The following is a 17,052-nucleotide window of genomic DNA, read 5'->3' as shown; positions in this document are numbered from 1 at the left end:
TGAAATTTAAAAGAATTTCAGTTTTTGAGTAATAAAAACATGTAAGTACCATGGTAATCTTCAAATCTTGGATTTTTCCCTCACATTTGATCATTAATAATAAGATGTAAATAGAATAAAGTATGGCTGTAGCTTAAAAAATATTTAGTTATGATTGCTGTATAAGTGAGATTTTTTTATAAACTAATTTTGAGAGGATCATGTGCTTACCCTAAGTTCCATATAACAGCCATCTTCGTTATGAGGACCCCACCCTCCACCCCTACTCCTTCTTTCCTAGATGGGTGGCACGGTGGCCCAGTGTTTAGCTCTGTTGCCTCACAGCAAGAATGTCACTGGTTCTAGTCCTTACCAAGCCAGCCGACATTTCTGTGCAGAGTTTACATGTTCTCCCCGTGCTCACGTGGGTTTCCCTAAACATACAACTCAAGTTAATTGACTAATTCAGATCGGCACCATAGACTTACGCCTAGTAAGTAGTTATCTCTTAAGAGCAATCACTATCTGTTCATTAGCTGCTACAGCAGGGAAGTTCTCAAGATCTACCTGAGCTCAACCTGTAATGGGTTGAGTCCTGTGTTCAAGGATCTTACAAGCTCAGGGCTCTCTTCCGGGACAGCATGCTAAACACGCTTTATAATCTATCATCTGCTAAGTGTGAACTCTTGAAAATTGTTTAAATGCAAAACATGTAAATTTACAGATTTTAAATGCATCATGAAAGCTACAATTCCTTTATATTGTAATGCTTAAAAGGTCTGCACATTGATATTTGTAAAATTAGTCCAAATGTACAGATAATTTAGAAGAAAAATATTTTGCTGGATGTGGAAATGCAGATAAATGAGGTGAACACAGTATATGTAAGCACACCACACCGGTGCCAATGTTTGGGACAATTTCTGCAAAATCAGCCTTTTATAGAAAGGCTGCGATTTGATCTAATTGTGAATATGAGCCTCTTCTGAGTGAATGCTTAAAGCGCCTGAGGTAAGAAGTCAAATCTCACTCTGATAACAAAGTTAAACTCCCACACCGAACTGATGAACGGCAGACGAGCCCCAGGAATAATGTACTGATAGTCGGAGCGAGTGGTTTTGCTGTGCTGTGCTGGCATTAAGAAAAGGAAAGAACAGGCAGTGTGTGTATGTGTGTGTCTGTGTGTTTATTGGTAGGGTATCCACTTTGGCAAGCCTTCTTAAACACAATCTGAGCCAAAAATTTGACTAATTCTCTTAAATCTTCACTGCTATTTGCATGTCATTTTCAAATTGCTACTAGAAATGCTGCATTTTTGACATGTTGAAGATAATCCAGCAATATGATTAAGACATTTACATAATAAAGGTGCTTTATCATTATGAATGCTTTTGATTTTCTTTTTGATTTGCTTAAAATCTAACATGAATTGACTCACAAAAAAAAACATTAACAGGATCGAAACAAAAGCATGACTATTATATAAGTATAACTGAAAACTAAATAGTGAAATGAATACAATTAAAATAAACAAACCATGTATTATTTTTTTATAAAATAAAAACATAAAATAAACCAAAAAATAAGAAAATATAAAACAAAAAAAATGTCTTTGGCTTGATATTGCAAAAAATACAAATAAAAAAATAAAAAAACATCAATAAAATAAATAAAAAATAAATAAATAAAATGCACATAAAAAGCTAATATATTGAAATAAAATAAATATAATAATATATTATAATATAATATAATATAATATAATATAATATAATATAATATAATATAATATGCACATAAAATAACAAAAGGCACCTATCATGCTGGTTATTTTATGCAAAAGAAAAACATTTCTGAAGAACAAACCATTTATTTAAATGGGTTAAAAATAAAATAAATATTTTTTAATAAAAAATAAAAAATACAATAAATTAGCAAAAAAATAAAATAAACACATAAAATAACATAAATTTAAAATGCTTCATATTTTATGCAAAATAACAATAATAATAATAATAATAATAATAATAATAATAATAATAAATAAATAAATAAAAAAATCAGTAAAGTTATCTGGAGAACAACCCCTTTATTTACATGGGTTAAAATAAAATTAAATAAAAATAAAAATAAAAATAAAATAAAATATAATATAATAAAATGTGCACATAAAAATAACAAAAGCAACCCATTTTGGTTGATATTACCAATAAATTAATAGAAAGATGAGTATCCTTCAAAAATTAGGAAAACTAAAGATTTCAAGTACCTTGCCCATGCATATATACAGTTGAAGTCAGAATTATTTTTAGCCCCCCTGAATTATTAGCCCCTGTTTATTTTTCCCCAATTTCTGTTTAACGGAGAGAAGACTTTTTCAGCTCATTTCTAAACATAATAGTTTTAATAACTCATTTCTAACAAATGAATTATTTTATATTTGCCATGATGACAGTACATAATATTTTACTAGATTATTTAATAGATATCTTATAGCTTAAAGTGACATTTAAAGGCTTAACTAGGTTAATTAGGTTAACTAGGCAGGTTAGGGTAATTAGGCAAGTTATTGTATAACGGTAGTTTGTTCTGTAGACTATCGAAAAAAAATATAGCTTAAAAGGGCTAATAATTTCGATTTTTTTTTTTTAAATAATAATTTTAAAAAATTAAGAACTGCTTTTATTCTAGCCAAAATAAAACAAATAAGACTTTCTCCAGAAGAAAAAATATTATCAGAGATACTGTGAAAATTTCCCTGCTCTGTTAAACATCAAAAAAAAAGAAATAATTGATGATATAAAATAATTCTGACTTCAACTATATATATATATATATATATATATATATATATATATATATATATATATATATATATATACAATTAAAATAAACAAATATATAACATCCAATGCTGTGGCTACAACAGATTAAGTAGCCGAGATTAAAACTATATTGACTAGTTGTAATGTTAGATGTTAGCACATGAGTGTTAGTGTCAGAATGTGTGCAACACAAATACCAACACAAACGGTGTGACAGACTCACAGGCAATGTCGTTGAAGACGTAAGATCCCACATAGGAGAAGACGAGCACGGAGATGGGCAGAGCACAGTCAGACAGAATCTCTCTCATCTTCACATGCAGAAATGGACTGCCGGGAGAAAATGCAAAGAAGCGACTGTCAAAACAGTCTTCTAACACTCTTTAAGGAGAGACACTGCAGGTAAAACTGCTTTTTGAAGCAGCTGTCATATTTTTGGCCTTCTAATGCAGTGATTTTTAAAGCTCAATAAAAATAAATCATCCAAAAATAATCCTTTTATTGAACTATATGAATTTTTATCTGTAGAGTTTAATTACGAACCATATTTTTAAATGTCATTGTCTCAATATGTTTTTTTTTTCTACAGTACTGAGCCATGAATCATTTCAGCAGCTCCTACATACACTAAAATGTGCAGTTTTATGCATAACTCTTTTATTCATAACATGTTTTTATAAAGAGATTTGTACATACATCATTTGTCTGACCATATACAACAGTTTAATATTTAACATTTAGAAACTTGTAGAGTTAATATTTTTTTCATTCATACATTTTTCTTTGTGTAAGTACCTTTAATCATCAGGGGTCCAGCATATGTTTTACACAATGGATAGCCTTCCAGCTGCAACCCATCACTGGGAAACACCCATAAGCTCTAATTCACACATATACACTACGGCCAATTTAGTTTACTCAATTACCCTATAGTGCATGTTTTCGAACTGTGGGGAAAACCGGAGCACCAGGAGGAAACCCACACAAGCACAGGGAGAACATGCAAACTCCACACAGAAATGCCAATTGACCCAGCTGGGACTTGAACCAGTTACCTTCTTGCTGTGAGCCAATAGTGCTAACCACTGAGCCACTGACCTGTCCACATTTAGAAACTTGTGGATTTTTATTTTTGCAAAAAAAATATTTTATGATTGCAGTATTTTCTGAAAAGTGATGAAAAAAGATTTCAAAATGCCCATTGTAAAAATCTTTGGCTCATTTATGTAAAAATAAATAAATAAGGAGCGGCGCGGTGGTGCAAGGGGTAGCACTGTCACTGCACAACAAGAAGGTCACTGGTTCGCGCCTCGGCGGGGCCAGTTGGCATTTTTGTGTGGAGTTTGCCTGTTCTTTCTTTCCACCGGGTGTTCCGGTTTACCCCACAAGTCTAAAGATGTGATATAGGTGAATAGAGTAAGCTAAATTGTCCTTAGTGTATATGTGTGAATTAGAGCTTATGGGTGTTTCCCAGTGATGGGTTGCAGCTGGAAGGCCATCCATTGCTTAAAACATATGCTGAATAAGTTGGTGGTTTATTCCGCTGTGGAGACCCAAGATTAATAAAGGGACTAAGCTGAAAAGAAAATAAATAAATAAAACAAGAATTTTAAACCTGACCTCACCCAAATGTTCAGATTTTTATTTTTTTTGTGCTAGACATATATTTTATATACAAATTAGCACACATTTAATTTAATAAAGCCAAATTTGCATACATAAACAGAGTAACATTTTTAAAAAACGTGTTATATCAAAATATTAGTGATTTTGGTAACACAATAAAATAACTAATAACACTTGGATCATTATTCTAAAGTGCTACCGTTGTTTTTTTTTACCCTCTTCACCTTCACTTGTGTGTGTGTACATGTGTAGCTTGTACTCCTTATGTTGTGGGAACCAAATGTCCCCACAAGTATAGCATTACCAGTCAATTTGAACCTTGTGGGTCATTTTTTGGTTTCCATGAGAAAAATGCTCATAAATCTTATTTATAAAGTGTAAAAATGCAGATTGTTTCCTGTGAGGTTTGGTTTTAAGTGTAGGGTTGGGGTAGGGGAACAGAATCAAAGTCTGTACAGTACAAACATCATCACATCTATGGGAAGTCCACATAAACATAGCTGTACAAGTGTGTGTGTACTACTTTATATGATATAGAATTGTAACACAAGGGTAAATTGTACAATGACATGGGTATGACCAACTTGTACTATATAAAGGAGACTTACAAGGACATGATACATGTCTTCATTGTTCAAAATGCTTAAAAAAACGTAACTAACAGGGCCTTTTGACATCAATATTTGCTGTTTTATGTGAAGTTTGGATTTAGGGGTAGGGTTAGGACATATAATACGTTTTTTTTTTTTTTTTGCATTTGTGCATTATGCCCATGGAGAGTCCACATAAACCACATATACAAGTATGTGTGTGGAATGGGGGGATCTGCTCACCTTCTCCTGAACTGGTAGAGAGTGTATCCCACCCACAGTGTGCCCATCATGAGCAGCAGGCAGAGGAGCGGTCGTGCCCGTGTGCACAGAATGAAGGATTCTGGGAGAGATACGGGTCCGGCCTCGGTCTGGTTCAGCTCTCCTAAATGGACACTGCCGCTGATGCGGTTCAGCTCCGCCGCGCTCCCGTTGGCCAGAGTGGGGGCGTGATAATTATCGTGAAAGACTGTGGAAGAACATCTCAAGATCACCATTCATATACTGCAAAAGCAGGTCAAAATGAGTGTAGAGCATACAGTGTATGTGTGCCTAGAAGCAGTGTTTGCATTGTGTTACATATTTACATTTACATTACATGGACCTGTGTTTTTCTGAATAAATGTTAAAAAGAAACACTGACAAAAAAGAATTAGGTAATTCTCCTTTATAGACAAAATCACTTGGTTTGAAGTCAAACAACTGATAAACTTTACTACTAAAATTATTTTAGTAAATTTATATAACAATGAATAAAAACTTCAATATATTTAGTATTGTGGAATTATTCTTTGACTGCTTAAAAAGTGCAATATATTTAAGTTTAAAATCAACATTTACTATATATTTTATTATACAAAATATTATGCGTAACATTGTATAAAATACATTCGATTTAAGGATTTTCAAAGCATAACATCTTTTCTGCACAACATCTGTATTAAATAACTGGTTTAAACACGTTACATGTTATTATTCATTCATTCATTCATTCACTCATTCCAAATTCTGATCACAATTAATGACTGTTTAGTTATAGAAATTTTATGGAATTTTGTTTACTACTAATAGTATCAACCAATACTTTTTGCTCATATTTACGATTACTCAAAGAAAAAAATGATGTGATGATGTGTTTTTAGCAGGGAGTTTTCAGCCACTGGAAATTATCAACCAAACATAGCATTGTCAAGTTGACACACCAGGGGCCTCATGTATCAACGCTGCGTACGCACAAAAACTTTGCGTACGCCAGGTTTCACGCTCAGAATCGCTCACGTTTGGATTTACTAACAATGAACTGAACGTGGGAATGTGCGCAGGTTCACGGCAGCTTTCTGGCAGGCGTACGCACATTTTTTTGTGCGTGTCTGTTTTATTTCCATTGGTGACTCCTAGAGGCAGTTGTGTTAAATTCCTCTCTACAAAGTGTCTGAGCCTTGCAATGGCAGCTGTATGATACGGGTTCAGCAGGTATATAAGGTTTCCATACCATACATTTGACCAGCTAAACATTAAAGCACAATTTGCAGCAGTCGCCTGTTTTCCCAATGTAATCTGCACATTGCTATAAAGACACTATCTGAAGATGAATTTGCATGCGTAAATCAGAAACATTTCCATTCAATAAATGTGCAAATACAATATGATGCTTATTGATATGAACTTATTGATGATTCCTACTTGTCTTTCTCGTGATAAATAGTTGGCAAAATCTGATATGTAGCGGGGGAAAAAACAAGAAAGAGTTCATCAGACGCTGGATTCGAGCCGAGTTCATGCTCGAACGTGTCAAGTCATGATCACATGCGTCTTACGAGTAGCGCCACTGAGACTGTTAAGCATCCTGCAACATTTTACAGATATAAACCACACTATTTCTTTTATTAATGCACTCAGTGCGATGTTCAGACCCAACTGTGTTAACCGCATCAGCTAAACTCTCCCACTCTATTCTCTACTCTACTCTATTAATCATTTTTTCTTTTGTTGTTAACTCCGAAGAACAAACTTGCAAATAACACCGCTTTTCTCCGGTCTACCTCCGAAAGCAGCACCTCCAATTCACATTCTGTTCAAAGTTTCTCTTTTTGCTTGCTTTTGCCATTGCTTTTTCGTTGGGTTTTGCCATTAGCATAGTCATTAGCATATTCATACGGGAGAGGAGGCAGGGAGGGGTTTTGTGCTCGTGCATGTTGCGCTCAGTTTCACGTTCATTTAGATGTACAAAAGAATATGCGTGAGATTCGGCGTACGCAGTGTTTCATACATCTGAATTTTTTTCTGCGTACGCACATTTACAGCTTTGTGCGTACGCAATGTTTTAGTAAGATTTCCACGCAAGTCTTCGTACATGAGGCCCCAGATGCGGAAAGCAGTGTGCTATAAAACCTATTTATTTTATTTTTTACATAAGCGCCTAAATGAATGCGGTAGTGGTGGAAAAACAGGTGGGAGGAAAAGTAATTGGGTGGAAGGAAAAAAAACTTTTTTTTTACATGTATGCATTCTCTCGCACACTTTTTCTAGCAAACTTTTGCATTCTCTCGCAAAGATTCTTGCCTGCCATAGTAAAGATGTTTGCCTTCCATCAAAACTTTTGAGATCCCTCACAAAGATATTTGAATTCATATATACAAAGGACAAATTCTACATTTACAATACAATGACCAAATTAATTTGGTAACAAGCTGTATTAATATACTAAGATTATTAATACTACTCATTACGGTAGTTATGCAATAAACAAAAATGTGTATGCAAGCTTCCAATGCAAACATGGTGCTTGTAATTTTTGTTGCATGAAAAAATATAATTGTACTATTATGTACATAATGAACATAATATTAGTCAGTATTATGTACTATTAAAAATACAGATACACTTTCAAAATCCTTGGTTTTTAGAAGAGCAGTCTTACAAACACAATAAAAAGATATACTCGTATTTTCAGAATTTGTTAATGTGTTAATTATTTATTTGAAATGAATTTCATTTAATTCAATTCTTTTATTTGTTAATGTGTTAATAAATTATCTAAAACAAATTGAATTTAATTCAGGTTTTTGATTTGTGGGACTGAATACAGTTTACTGTAGTACATAATATAATAAGTATTCAGTAGCATACTCTGGGTTCATGCTTGCCTGTACAAAGAATAGACCTATATTTTGAACAAAATGTTTATAGAATTTAGTTTTTTTAATAGGCTCATCAGTCTAGTCTATTTGGTATAAGAAGTGGCTTATATGAAATACTTATATTTTACCAAAAAATAAATAATAATAAAGCATGTTTAAAGACGTCTGGAAAAACCAAGTTTATTCAGAGGGAAGGGCAGATTGTATCTAAAACCTCTCTAAATAGACGGCAAGGCTGTACATCTGAAGGACAAGGTGAGTTTCATCTGAGAAATTGTATTAAGTAGCTGAGAAAACGATACAGGCTGAAAATTTCTATAACTGCTGGATTGAGGGACCGAATTATAGTGATCTATGTTGGTGGGAAAGAGGTGTGATTTAATAACTTGTATTTTCTGAGCAAAAACGTCAGAGAACTTTATGCACGTCCCCAGATTGATAACAGGAACAGAGCATTCACTGAATTAATAGGTTAAAAAAGAACTTTTGGCTTACTTGCACTTTTAGTAATCAAATTTGAAAAATATTTAGATTTAGCCCCATTGAACGAGTCTTGATATGAATTTAAGCAGACTTTTAAAATCTGGTAGGAAACCTGAAGCCCATCCCTTTTCTACCTGTGCTCAGCCCTTCTGCACTCTTGCCTGAGAATACGGGTAGATGAATTTAACCAGGGCTGAGGAATTGAACTGACCCTAGACCTCTTCGATTTAAGAGGAGCAACTTCATTTAAGGCAAAATGACAAGTCAGCAAGTTGTGCAGTGTCTGAACAAGATGGCAAAGAAGCAGCAGCATTTGAAAGAAACTTGGTGTAAGAATTAGAAAACTCAAGAGCAGAATTTGCGTGGAAAACACAAGAGAGATTTCCACCCATGTATTGGGCAGCACAAATGTCTTGATGCCTCAGACTGTTGATGTTGCCATCCACTCTGCCGATTTCTTGCACTCATACTGAATGTAACCCCAAACCATGATTTATCCTTTTACAAACTTGATTAATCTCTATTAAAATCTAGGGTCCTTGAAGGTCTTCTGCAGTATTTGTGATGATTGGAATGCAGTTCAACACATGATTCAGCAGAAATATCAACTTTCTGCCACTTTTCAAAATGATTCACTAGAAGTGAAGTTATTATTTTTTGCTCCTTAAACTGGGATCGATGACAAGAAAGTTGTTTGTGAAACAACTTTTACTGCTAAAACTGTTAATATTAAAACAATGGGCCCTATCATACACCCGGCGCAATGTGGTGCAAGGCGCGGCGCAATACTTGTTTGCTAGTTTCAGCTTGGCACAATAGTCGTTTTGAGGCGTTGCACCACGCTCTTTATGTAGCAAATGCATTTGCGCTCATATGTGCGCCCATAGGCGTTCTGGTCTAAAAAGAAAGGTGTTCTGAGGCGCACTGCAGGCGCGTTGCTATTTTGAGAAACTATAATAGATTTTTCATTAGACCAAAACAAACCCGGTCTAAACTCCAGCGCAGAGTTGTGCCTCGCTTACACACTGCTTAATCACCTACACACAAGATGTAGAGCAATACGCAAATATCTTTACATATGAAAAAATATTAAGGATATATATAGGATATAATACAAATATATATAGGATATAAATATAAAGGATAAAAATATTACAAAACATATTATTTTCTAGCCTACATAAATATGAAAAACCACAGTTTTTTTTTTTTTTTTGCCTTCTTCATCTCGGGAGGATTTTTCAGTTATTATTTCAGTTTTTTTATTATTAGCAGTATTATTTATTATATCCATATTTATATTTGTTTTATTAAAAACAAGCTTAGATTTGCCCACCTGCAGGTTTTAGACCATATGGGCACAGCATGTGTTTTAGGATATAACTCAGGTTTTTGAGCACACTTCTTTATTATTGTTCATTTATTTGTTTGCAGGAAATTAGAACTGAATTTAGAAATAGTTTTGAAAGAAATATTTGCGCTTAACAAACGAAATTAATTATTTATAGGCTAATTGATGTCTGTGCATAAAGGTTTTCTTATCCAAGAGCGAAAGTGAAAGTAGATCGATTATCTCTCATTCTTGCGCGGTAGATGCCCTGTTTAACTGTTTTCTGTAAAATAAAAAACGGTTAACCGTCCTGTAAATAGCAAATCCGCTTATGGCTCTTAAAGGGAATGGGAGATGAGACTCTGATTGGTTTATTCTCAAAACACACCTATAACTCATTAAGAAAATAAACTCAACCCTTTTAGACCATGCGCCACGGAGCAAAGCGGATTTTCCCGTCCTTAAATTAGCAAATATGGATTCTGACACGTCCTAAAAACGTTTGCGTCCTGCGCTTTCCGTTTTGCGCATGGACCGTCAAAATAGAGCCCAATGTCTCATTTCAAAATACATCATATTTACATTCTCTTTCTAAGATAAAATGTTATCACTATACCAGTAGGACAGCTAAAAAGTTTTAAATTATGTAAAACAAAAAATAAATGTTTGCATGTGGGTTTTTTTTTTTTCTAAGAGTTTAGAATTTGTCAGCAAGAACAACTTTCAAAGAGTAACTTATTTCTGTACTTTTTATTGAATGATTGGTTTAAACAATCAAGATTAGTTATGGAATTTACTTATAATCTTGTTTTTGCCAATAGGATTGGCAAATGCACTTTCTGCTGATAAATAAAATTACTGGTGGAAAAAAATAGCACAGCAGATATATTCAATAGTCTGATAGTCCCACTCTAATCTCAAGTCGAATCATTTATAAATTTGCTAATTTTTAAACTGACAGATATGAATGAATTTCACTTGTTTGTATTATTATTTAATCTATTTCATATTTAAGGTGTCATTGTAGTGAAGTTCATTATTGTACATTATGCAAGACGTGGGTCCAAAAAAGAGAATATCCAGTGAGCGGCAGTTCTGTGGCTGCAAATGCCTTGTTGATGCTAGAGGTCAGAGGAGAATGGCTCGACTAGTTCAAGCTGATAGAAAGGCAACAGTAACTCAAATTACCATTCATTAGACCCGAGGCATGCAGAAGAGCACCTCTGAACACACAACCACGTCGAACCCACGGGCTCACTAAAATTGGACAATAGAAGATTGGAAAAATGTTGCCGGGGTTGATGAGTCTCAATTTCTGCTACGATATTTGGATGGTAGGGTCTGAATTTGGCATTAACAACATAAAAAGCATGGATCCATCCTGCCTTGTATCACCGGTTCAGGCTAGTGGTGGTGTAATGGTGTGGGGAGTTTTTTCTTGTCCATCCCTTTATGACCAAAGTGTACCCACCCATCTTCTGATGGATACTTCCAGCATAATAACACACCATATCATGAAGTGCGAATCATCTCAGACTGGTTTCTTGAACATGAAAATGAATTCATTGTATCAAATGGCCTCCGCAGTCACCAGTTCTGAATTTAACATAGCACCTTTGGGATGTGGTGGAAGGAAAGATTTGCATCATGGATGTGCAGCTGACAAATCTGCAGCAACTGCATGATGCTATCATGTCAATATGGACCAAAAACTCCGAGGAATATTTCCTGTACCTTGGTGAATCTATGCCACGTAGGATAAAGGCAGTTCTGAAGGCAAAAAGGCGTCCTAATAAACCTGTACCTAATAAAGTGGCCGGTGAGAGCATATTATTCAATTGAATTATTAAAATGATAATATTACCAAGTTTCAAATTATTAAAAAAAAAATTGTTTTAAAGATAAGATTCTGCCTAAAATAAGTCACTGTAATGTCCTGTTTGGTGTATGTAGTGTAAACGTTTTGAATTTGTCAGCATAAATGCTTTCCAAAGCGAAAAAATTTTTTCTTGTGCCACATCTTTATTGAATAATTGGTTTAAACAGTCACAATTATTGATGGAATTTTTGTGGAATCTTGTTGACTGCCAATAAGATCAACCGATGCTGATAACACACACGCATTGTTTCGGTTCATGCGCATGTTTGGGATGTCTTTCTCCAACGGCCTGTTTTGCATCACAGCAGTGCATTTCAAAGGAAGTGGGGTCAGGACTCTAATTTGGCCATTGTGAAGTGCAGATTTTCTTTTGTTTCTGCGCTCTGTTGTTGATTTACTCCTGTGTTTTAGATCATTGTCATGCTGAATGACCCAACCTCTTTTGAGTTTCAGATCACAAACAGACGCTCTGACATTCTGCTCCTGATACAACTTGGAACTCGTTGGTCCCTCAGTGTCTCCAAGCCGCCCAGACCCTGAGGCAGCAAAACAGCCCCATAATCATTGCATTCATCCCACAATCCATCACAGTCGCAATGAGGTTTTGGCGATGGTATGGGAAGTTTTGCATTTTTTACATTTTCTTAAGGTATATTAAAAACAAACGCACAAAGAGATAATAATGCTTCAGCAAGTATTTTTTTCTGGGCTGTTTATCTGTATTATACTTCTGCGTCAAGCGATCGGCCACACTTCTAACCACTACCAAGCTGACCAATCACAAGTTAAATTTTTTGAGAGGTGCACATTCTTTCAAAGTTTGCATCAGGTTATGAAGGGTATGTGACTGAAGGCTACGTTAGACCTGCTGCACACATTTCACAGAGAAATATATGTCAGTCTTTAATGTCTGATTATTAATATGAAAGGCCACCAGGGAAAAAAGCTTACACACTTTAGTAGTTTTAAATGTATTATTATTATGGAAAGTCATTACAGACAAATGTCCTCAAACTTTAGTCATTCTCCATGTCTGATTACTATGGAAGGCTATCAACGACAAAAGTCCTGAAATTTCAGTGATTCATTGGAACAAAAATTGGGACAAAAATTTTTGAATTTGGATTAGAGATCTGCGCGGGACTAAATTTTGAATCCCGCTCCCGCCTGCACCCGCCAGGTTTTAGCCCGAACCCGACTCCTCCCGCTTATATTAAGCACTTGTTGTCCCGCTGCCCGACCCGCCCCGTTTTCTACACGACGCGCCCGATCCCGCTAAAGAGCAGGGGGGGAACAAAACCGAAAATCACCTAGCTATACAGTCCAGACAGGCTATAACAAGCTGTCTGTATAAACAGACACACACACAGCACCAAGCACACACACACAGACAAAGCTCTTTCTCTCTTATTCGCGCGCGCACGCGCGCGCACTAACACACACACATAAGCACCAAGCACACACACAGGCAAAGCTCTTTCTCTCTCATTCGCACGCGCGCACTAACACACACACACACATAGCACCAAGCACACACACAGGCAAAGCTCTCTCTCTCATTCGCGCGCGCACACACACACACATCTCTCATTTGCGCGTGCGCACACATACACACACACACACACACACACACACACACACACAGCACCAAAAGCGGGACAGCCGTGGGAATGCAGACCGGTAATTTGGATGTCTGATGTTTGCATATGTACATGCCAGGATCCCACACGCTGAGATCATATGCCATGAGTGAACATTAAATGGTATTAATATACACGTCCCTAATCTAAGATTTATAAAAGTGATTCACCTTTTATAAACCCTTATAAAATATTGGTGTCTGGGATGCATCAAATCCAGAGACTGTAGTGAACACCATAACTTTGAAAAAAGATGCTCTTTAATGTGTGATATGACCAAAACAGTGGTCATATATGCTATTTTGAAAGATTTTTCTCAGTTCAAATAAGTAAAAGCTTGGAATAGGAAATTGTAAAGTTATTACAAGCTGATTACAATATGCTTTATATTACAATATATATCATATGTGTTACTTATATTTGAATATTCCAATAAACTACTACATTACAAATGCTAATATAGTATCAAATTAATCAGTTTCATTGAATGTTGCTCTGATTGATGCATAGCATAATATTTGTAATTATGCAATTGAAATTATGATAATTATGCAATGAAAACAGCTACTGACACACTCACTGACACAGAACACCGACACTGAACTTGTTGACAAAGTCGAATTCAAATGTTATTGTTTCAAACACTTTTGGCCCCAACGGCATTCCATAGATTGTACTTCTAAACCACCAATCAAATGTGTGAATGACAAATTCCGTAAACAACATACTGAAATTGATTGAAACTGGATACAGATTCCATACCAATTCATTATTTCAAGTATAAATACTGCAAATATTATGATCTTTTGAATGAAAAAAATAAAGTTTTAACTTTAAAATACTGACAGCTTTTTAAGGCTTAGACTCACTAAATTTTGAGGCATTTAATAGTAGATTTTAAGAGTTAATAGTCAAAAAAATGAAAATTTGCTGTCATATCCTCAGATCATGAAAGATGTAGAGAATATTTTTTCTTCATTAGAACAAAAATACTTTTTCTTTTTTTTAAATGTGTAATTCTTAAGACATTTTGCACTCTTAACACCGTAATACATGTACTCAGGATAGTTTGCCAAGACTTTGAATTAAATAACAAAATAAGTAATGTTCAGTAAATAATAGCTATTCACTTGCATTTATGAACCACATTACATAAAAAACAATCTTCTTTAATAATCTATTAAAGTTGCGTACATCACTGGCTTGACTGTAAGTAAAATAAATATTCTACTTCTCAAGTAAATGTACTTGATTTATTAATGTATTAATATTTGTACTAGAAATCAAGACAAAAAAAAAACTAATTAAGAGGGTAAAATTTTGCTGTGTGACTTCTTTAAAGTTCCTGTTCGCTCTCTTGGGGACTCTTTATGAAATGCATGTTTGCTTGTTTGTTTGTTTGTTTTACAGGATAGTGACCCTTATTTCCCATTTATTAAAGCTGTCTCTCAACACACGTCAGACAGCGTTCATTTACTAGGAAACGCAGCAATGGTGCTGAACTGATGGTGCCGTAATCCTCACGACTGTAGGCATAAATCTCCCAAAGTCTCTTGCAAACATTGAGTTTTATGAGTTGTTCTTCTGAGGTTTCCTTGAGTCCCTTTTGATCAGACTGGATTGCTTTTGAGCACAACTGTTTGGCGAGAAAAAAGTAACATGCAGCTTTCGATTCAGGATGGCAGGTCAAACTCACAGCTGAGTCCAATTACCTTTTTTTCAAGAGGTCATTATAGTAGAGGTTATCTTGATTGTTTAACACATTTGTTCAATAAAGACATGGCACTGCAAAATGCTTGTGTGTGTGTCTCTGTGTGTGTTTTCTATATAAGGGAAGTTGTAGTTGTCCAACAAAGATTACAAGAATCTACTTTTTAAAACCCAATGTTTGTGAGGTTTATCTTTCAAAGATTTGGCTATAAAAAAAGTATATTTAAACTTTAAATGTATTTTCAAAAAATTTAAATAGTGTTACAAAATGAATGCTCTTCTTTTAAAGACATGTGACGTCTACTCCAGCCAATAAGAACATTCAGACGCATTCACATCTGTGCTGTTTATAAAAATAAAAGCCTTTGAATATTTTCCCAGACACAATTATCTGCTAATTGTTAGGCTGATAACGTTTCTATATTCATCATTAATGCCAATTGTGTAAAAAATTATCGATAAAATGCTTATGATAAACCACTGTGAGCTTACCTGCTAGCCACACGTTTTGCTGCGTGGCACTCGTGCATGTGAAGGAGTGCTCTGGTGAGTGCTAGCACACAAACAAATGTACATCTCGACATACGAAAGTGTTCCTCCACATGTTTACATCGAAGTTGTTCACAATACTTATCCATTCACAGAATTTGTAATGTAGTCAAACGTATAAACATTATGCCGCGGTTATCACTTCTGACCTTGGATGGCTCTGGGACAAAATCAGCAGCATGAATGCTAAAGCGTTTAATAAAAGTGAACCCATTAACAAACCCCAAACCCCTTCTATGTTTACAAATACAAGTACTGCCGTTTAGAGGCCATTTCTGGTTAATGATATCAGAATTTACTGGTATTTTGGAATGGATGTGTGAATGGTCTTTTCCGGAAAATTTCCCGAACGTCCTTGCCTTTGTGAACAGCGCTGTTCTAAATTTACCTGTAAAGTGTTCTAGAAATGTTCTCAATATTTACTGTGTGAAAGAGGCTAATAATAATTGTCTACAGTACTATATAAAACAATACAGTAAACATTATCACCTGATGTATTTTACAGTACATGACTATATTAATTGGTTAAGTTTTTCATTGTTTTAAACTGCTATTAAATATCTTTGTTTGCATTGTAACAGAATTAGCAAGGAATAGCATTAGGAAGCAAATCAGAGCAAAACAGATCAAAAATGTATAGTGAGGACTTTTTCTATCAATTAGCTACTGACTGGATTGAGGCAGATAGTCAAATTGACTGAATGACTGAAGTATGAGATTTCATCAGAAGATCAAGTTATGGCATTTTGATGTTAAGAAACTGCAGGTTGCTTTTCTGACAACTAATAAAACACAGCATGTCTCCATTATCACTAAACAGTGTCATGTGTTAAATCAACTGCTTTATTTTTCCTGAGCAGTAATGATGAAAATGGTAAATATATTTTTCCATCGTCACAACTAGTTACCCCATTATTTCTTAAAAAGATCAAAATCATTCGCACAGCAATTCAAATGAACCTGTTGTTTGTGTTTGCTGTGTGTGTGTGTGTGTGTGTGTGCGTGTGTGTGCAACACTCACTCTTGACAGTGCCCTTAACTGCGTCTGCTACAAAAGCAATGGAAATGAACAGAGCTATCACCTCCTCTATCGACCTACGGAACAAAAACATCAACATCAAAAACATTTCAGCTGTCAAGCGGTGACATCAGCATGAGAAAGTATTAGAGCTGCACGATTCTGCATAAAATGTATTTGAGCCACAACTACTAAAAACTGGAAGACTTTTTTTCTTTGCATTTTTAAAAATGTTTTGTGTATAGATGACAACATTGTTCAAATGCATCCACAAACAACACAA

At 34.9% G+C, this 17,052-nt stretch overlaps 1 protein-coding gene across 20 annotated transcripts in view; it reads right to left on the bottom strand.

Annotated features, from left to right (window-relative positions):
* slc4a11 (solute carrier family 4 member 11) overlaps positions 1 to 17,052 on the bottom strand; it is a 176,500-nt gene that overhangs the window by 17,322 nt on the left and 142,126 nt on the right. For all 20 annotated transcript variants that reach the window (XM_073919600.1, XM_073919605.1, XM_068212856.1 and 17 more), the window contains 3 exons: positions 16,773 to 16,846; positions 5,264 to 5,489; positions 3,028 to 3,134 (listed from right to left, as the gene is read on the bottom strand). In XM_073919600.1, coding sequence (XP_073775701.1) covers positions 3,028 to 3,134; positions 5,264 to 5,489; positions 16,773 to 16,846 — 407 coding nt within the window. The remainder of the gene's footprint in view (positions 1 to 3,027; positions 3,135 to 5,263; positions 5,490 to 16,772; positions 16,847 to 17,052) is intronic.

Source organism: Danio rerio, chromosome 13 (genome assembly GCF_049306965.1).
Source record: "Danio rerio strain Tuebingen ecotype United States chromosome 13, GRCz12tu, whole genome shotgun sequence".
In the NCBI taxonomy this organism is placed as follows: Eukaryota; Metazoa; Chordata; class Actinopteri; order Cypriniformes; family Danionidae; genus Danio; species Danio rerio.
This window is presented reverse-complemented; position numbering and strand designations above follow the sequence as displayed.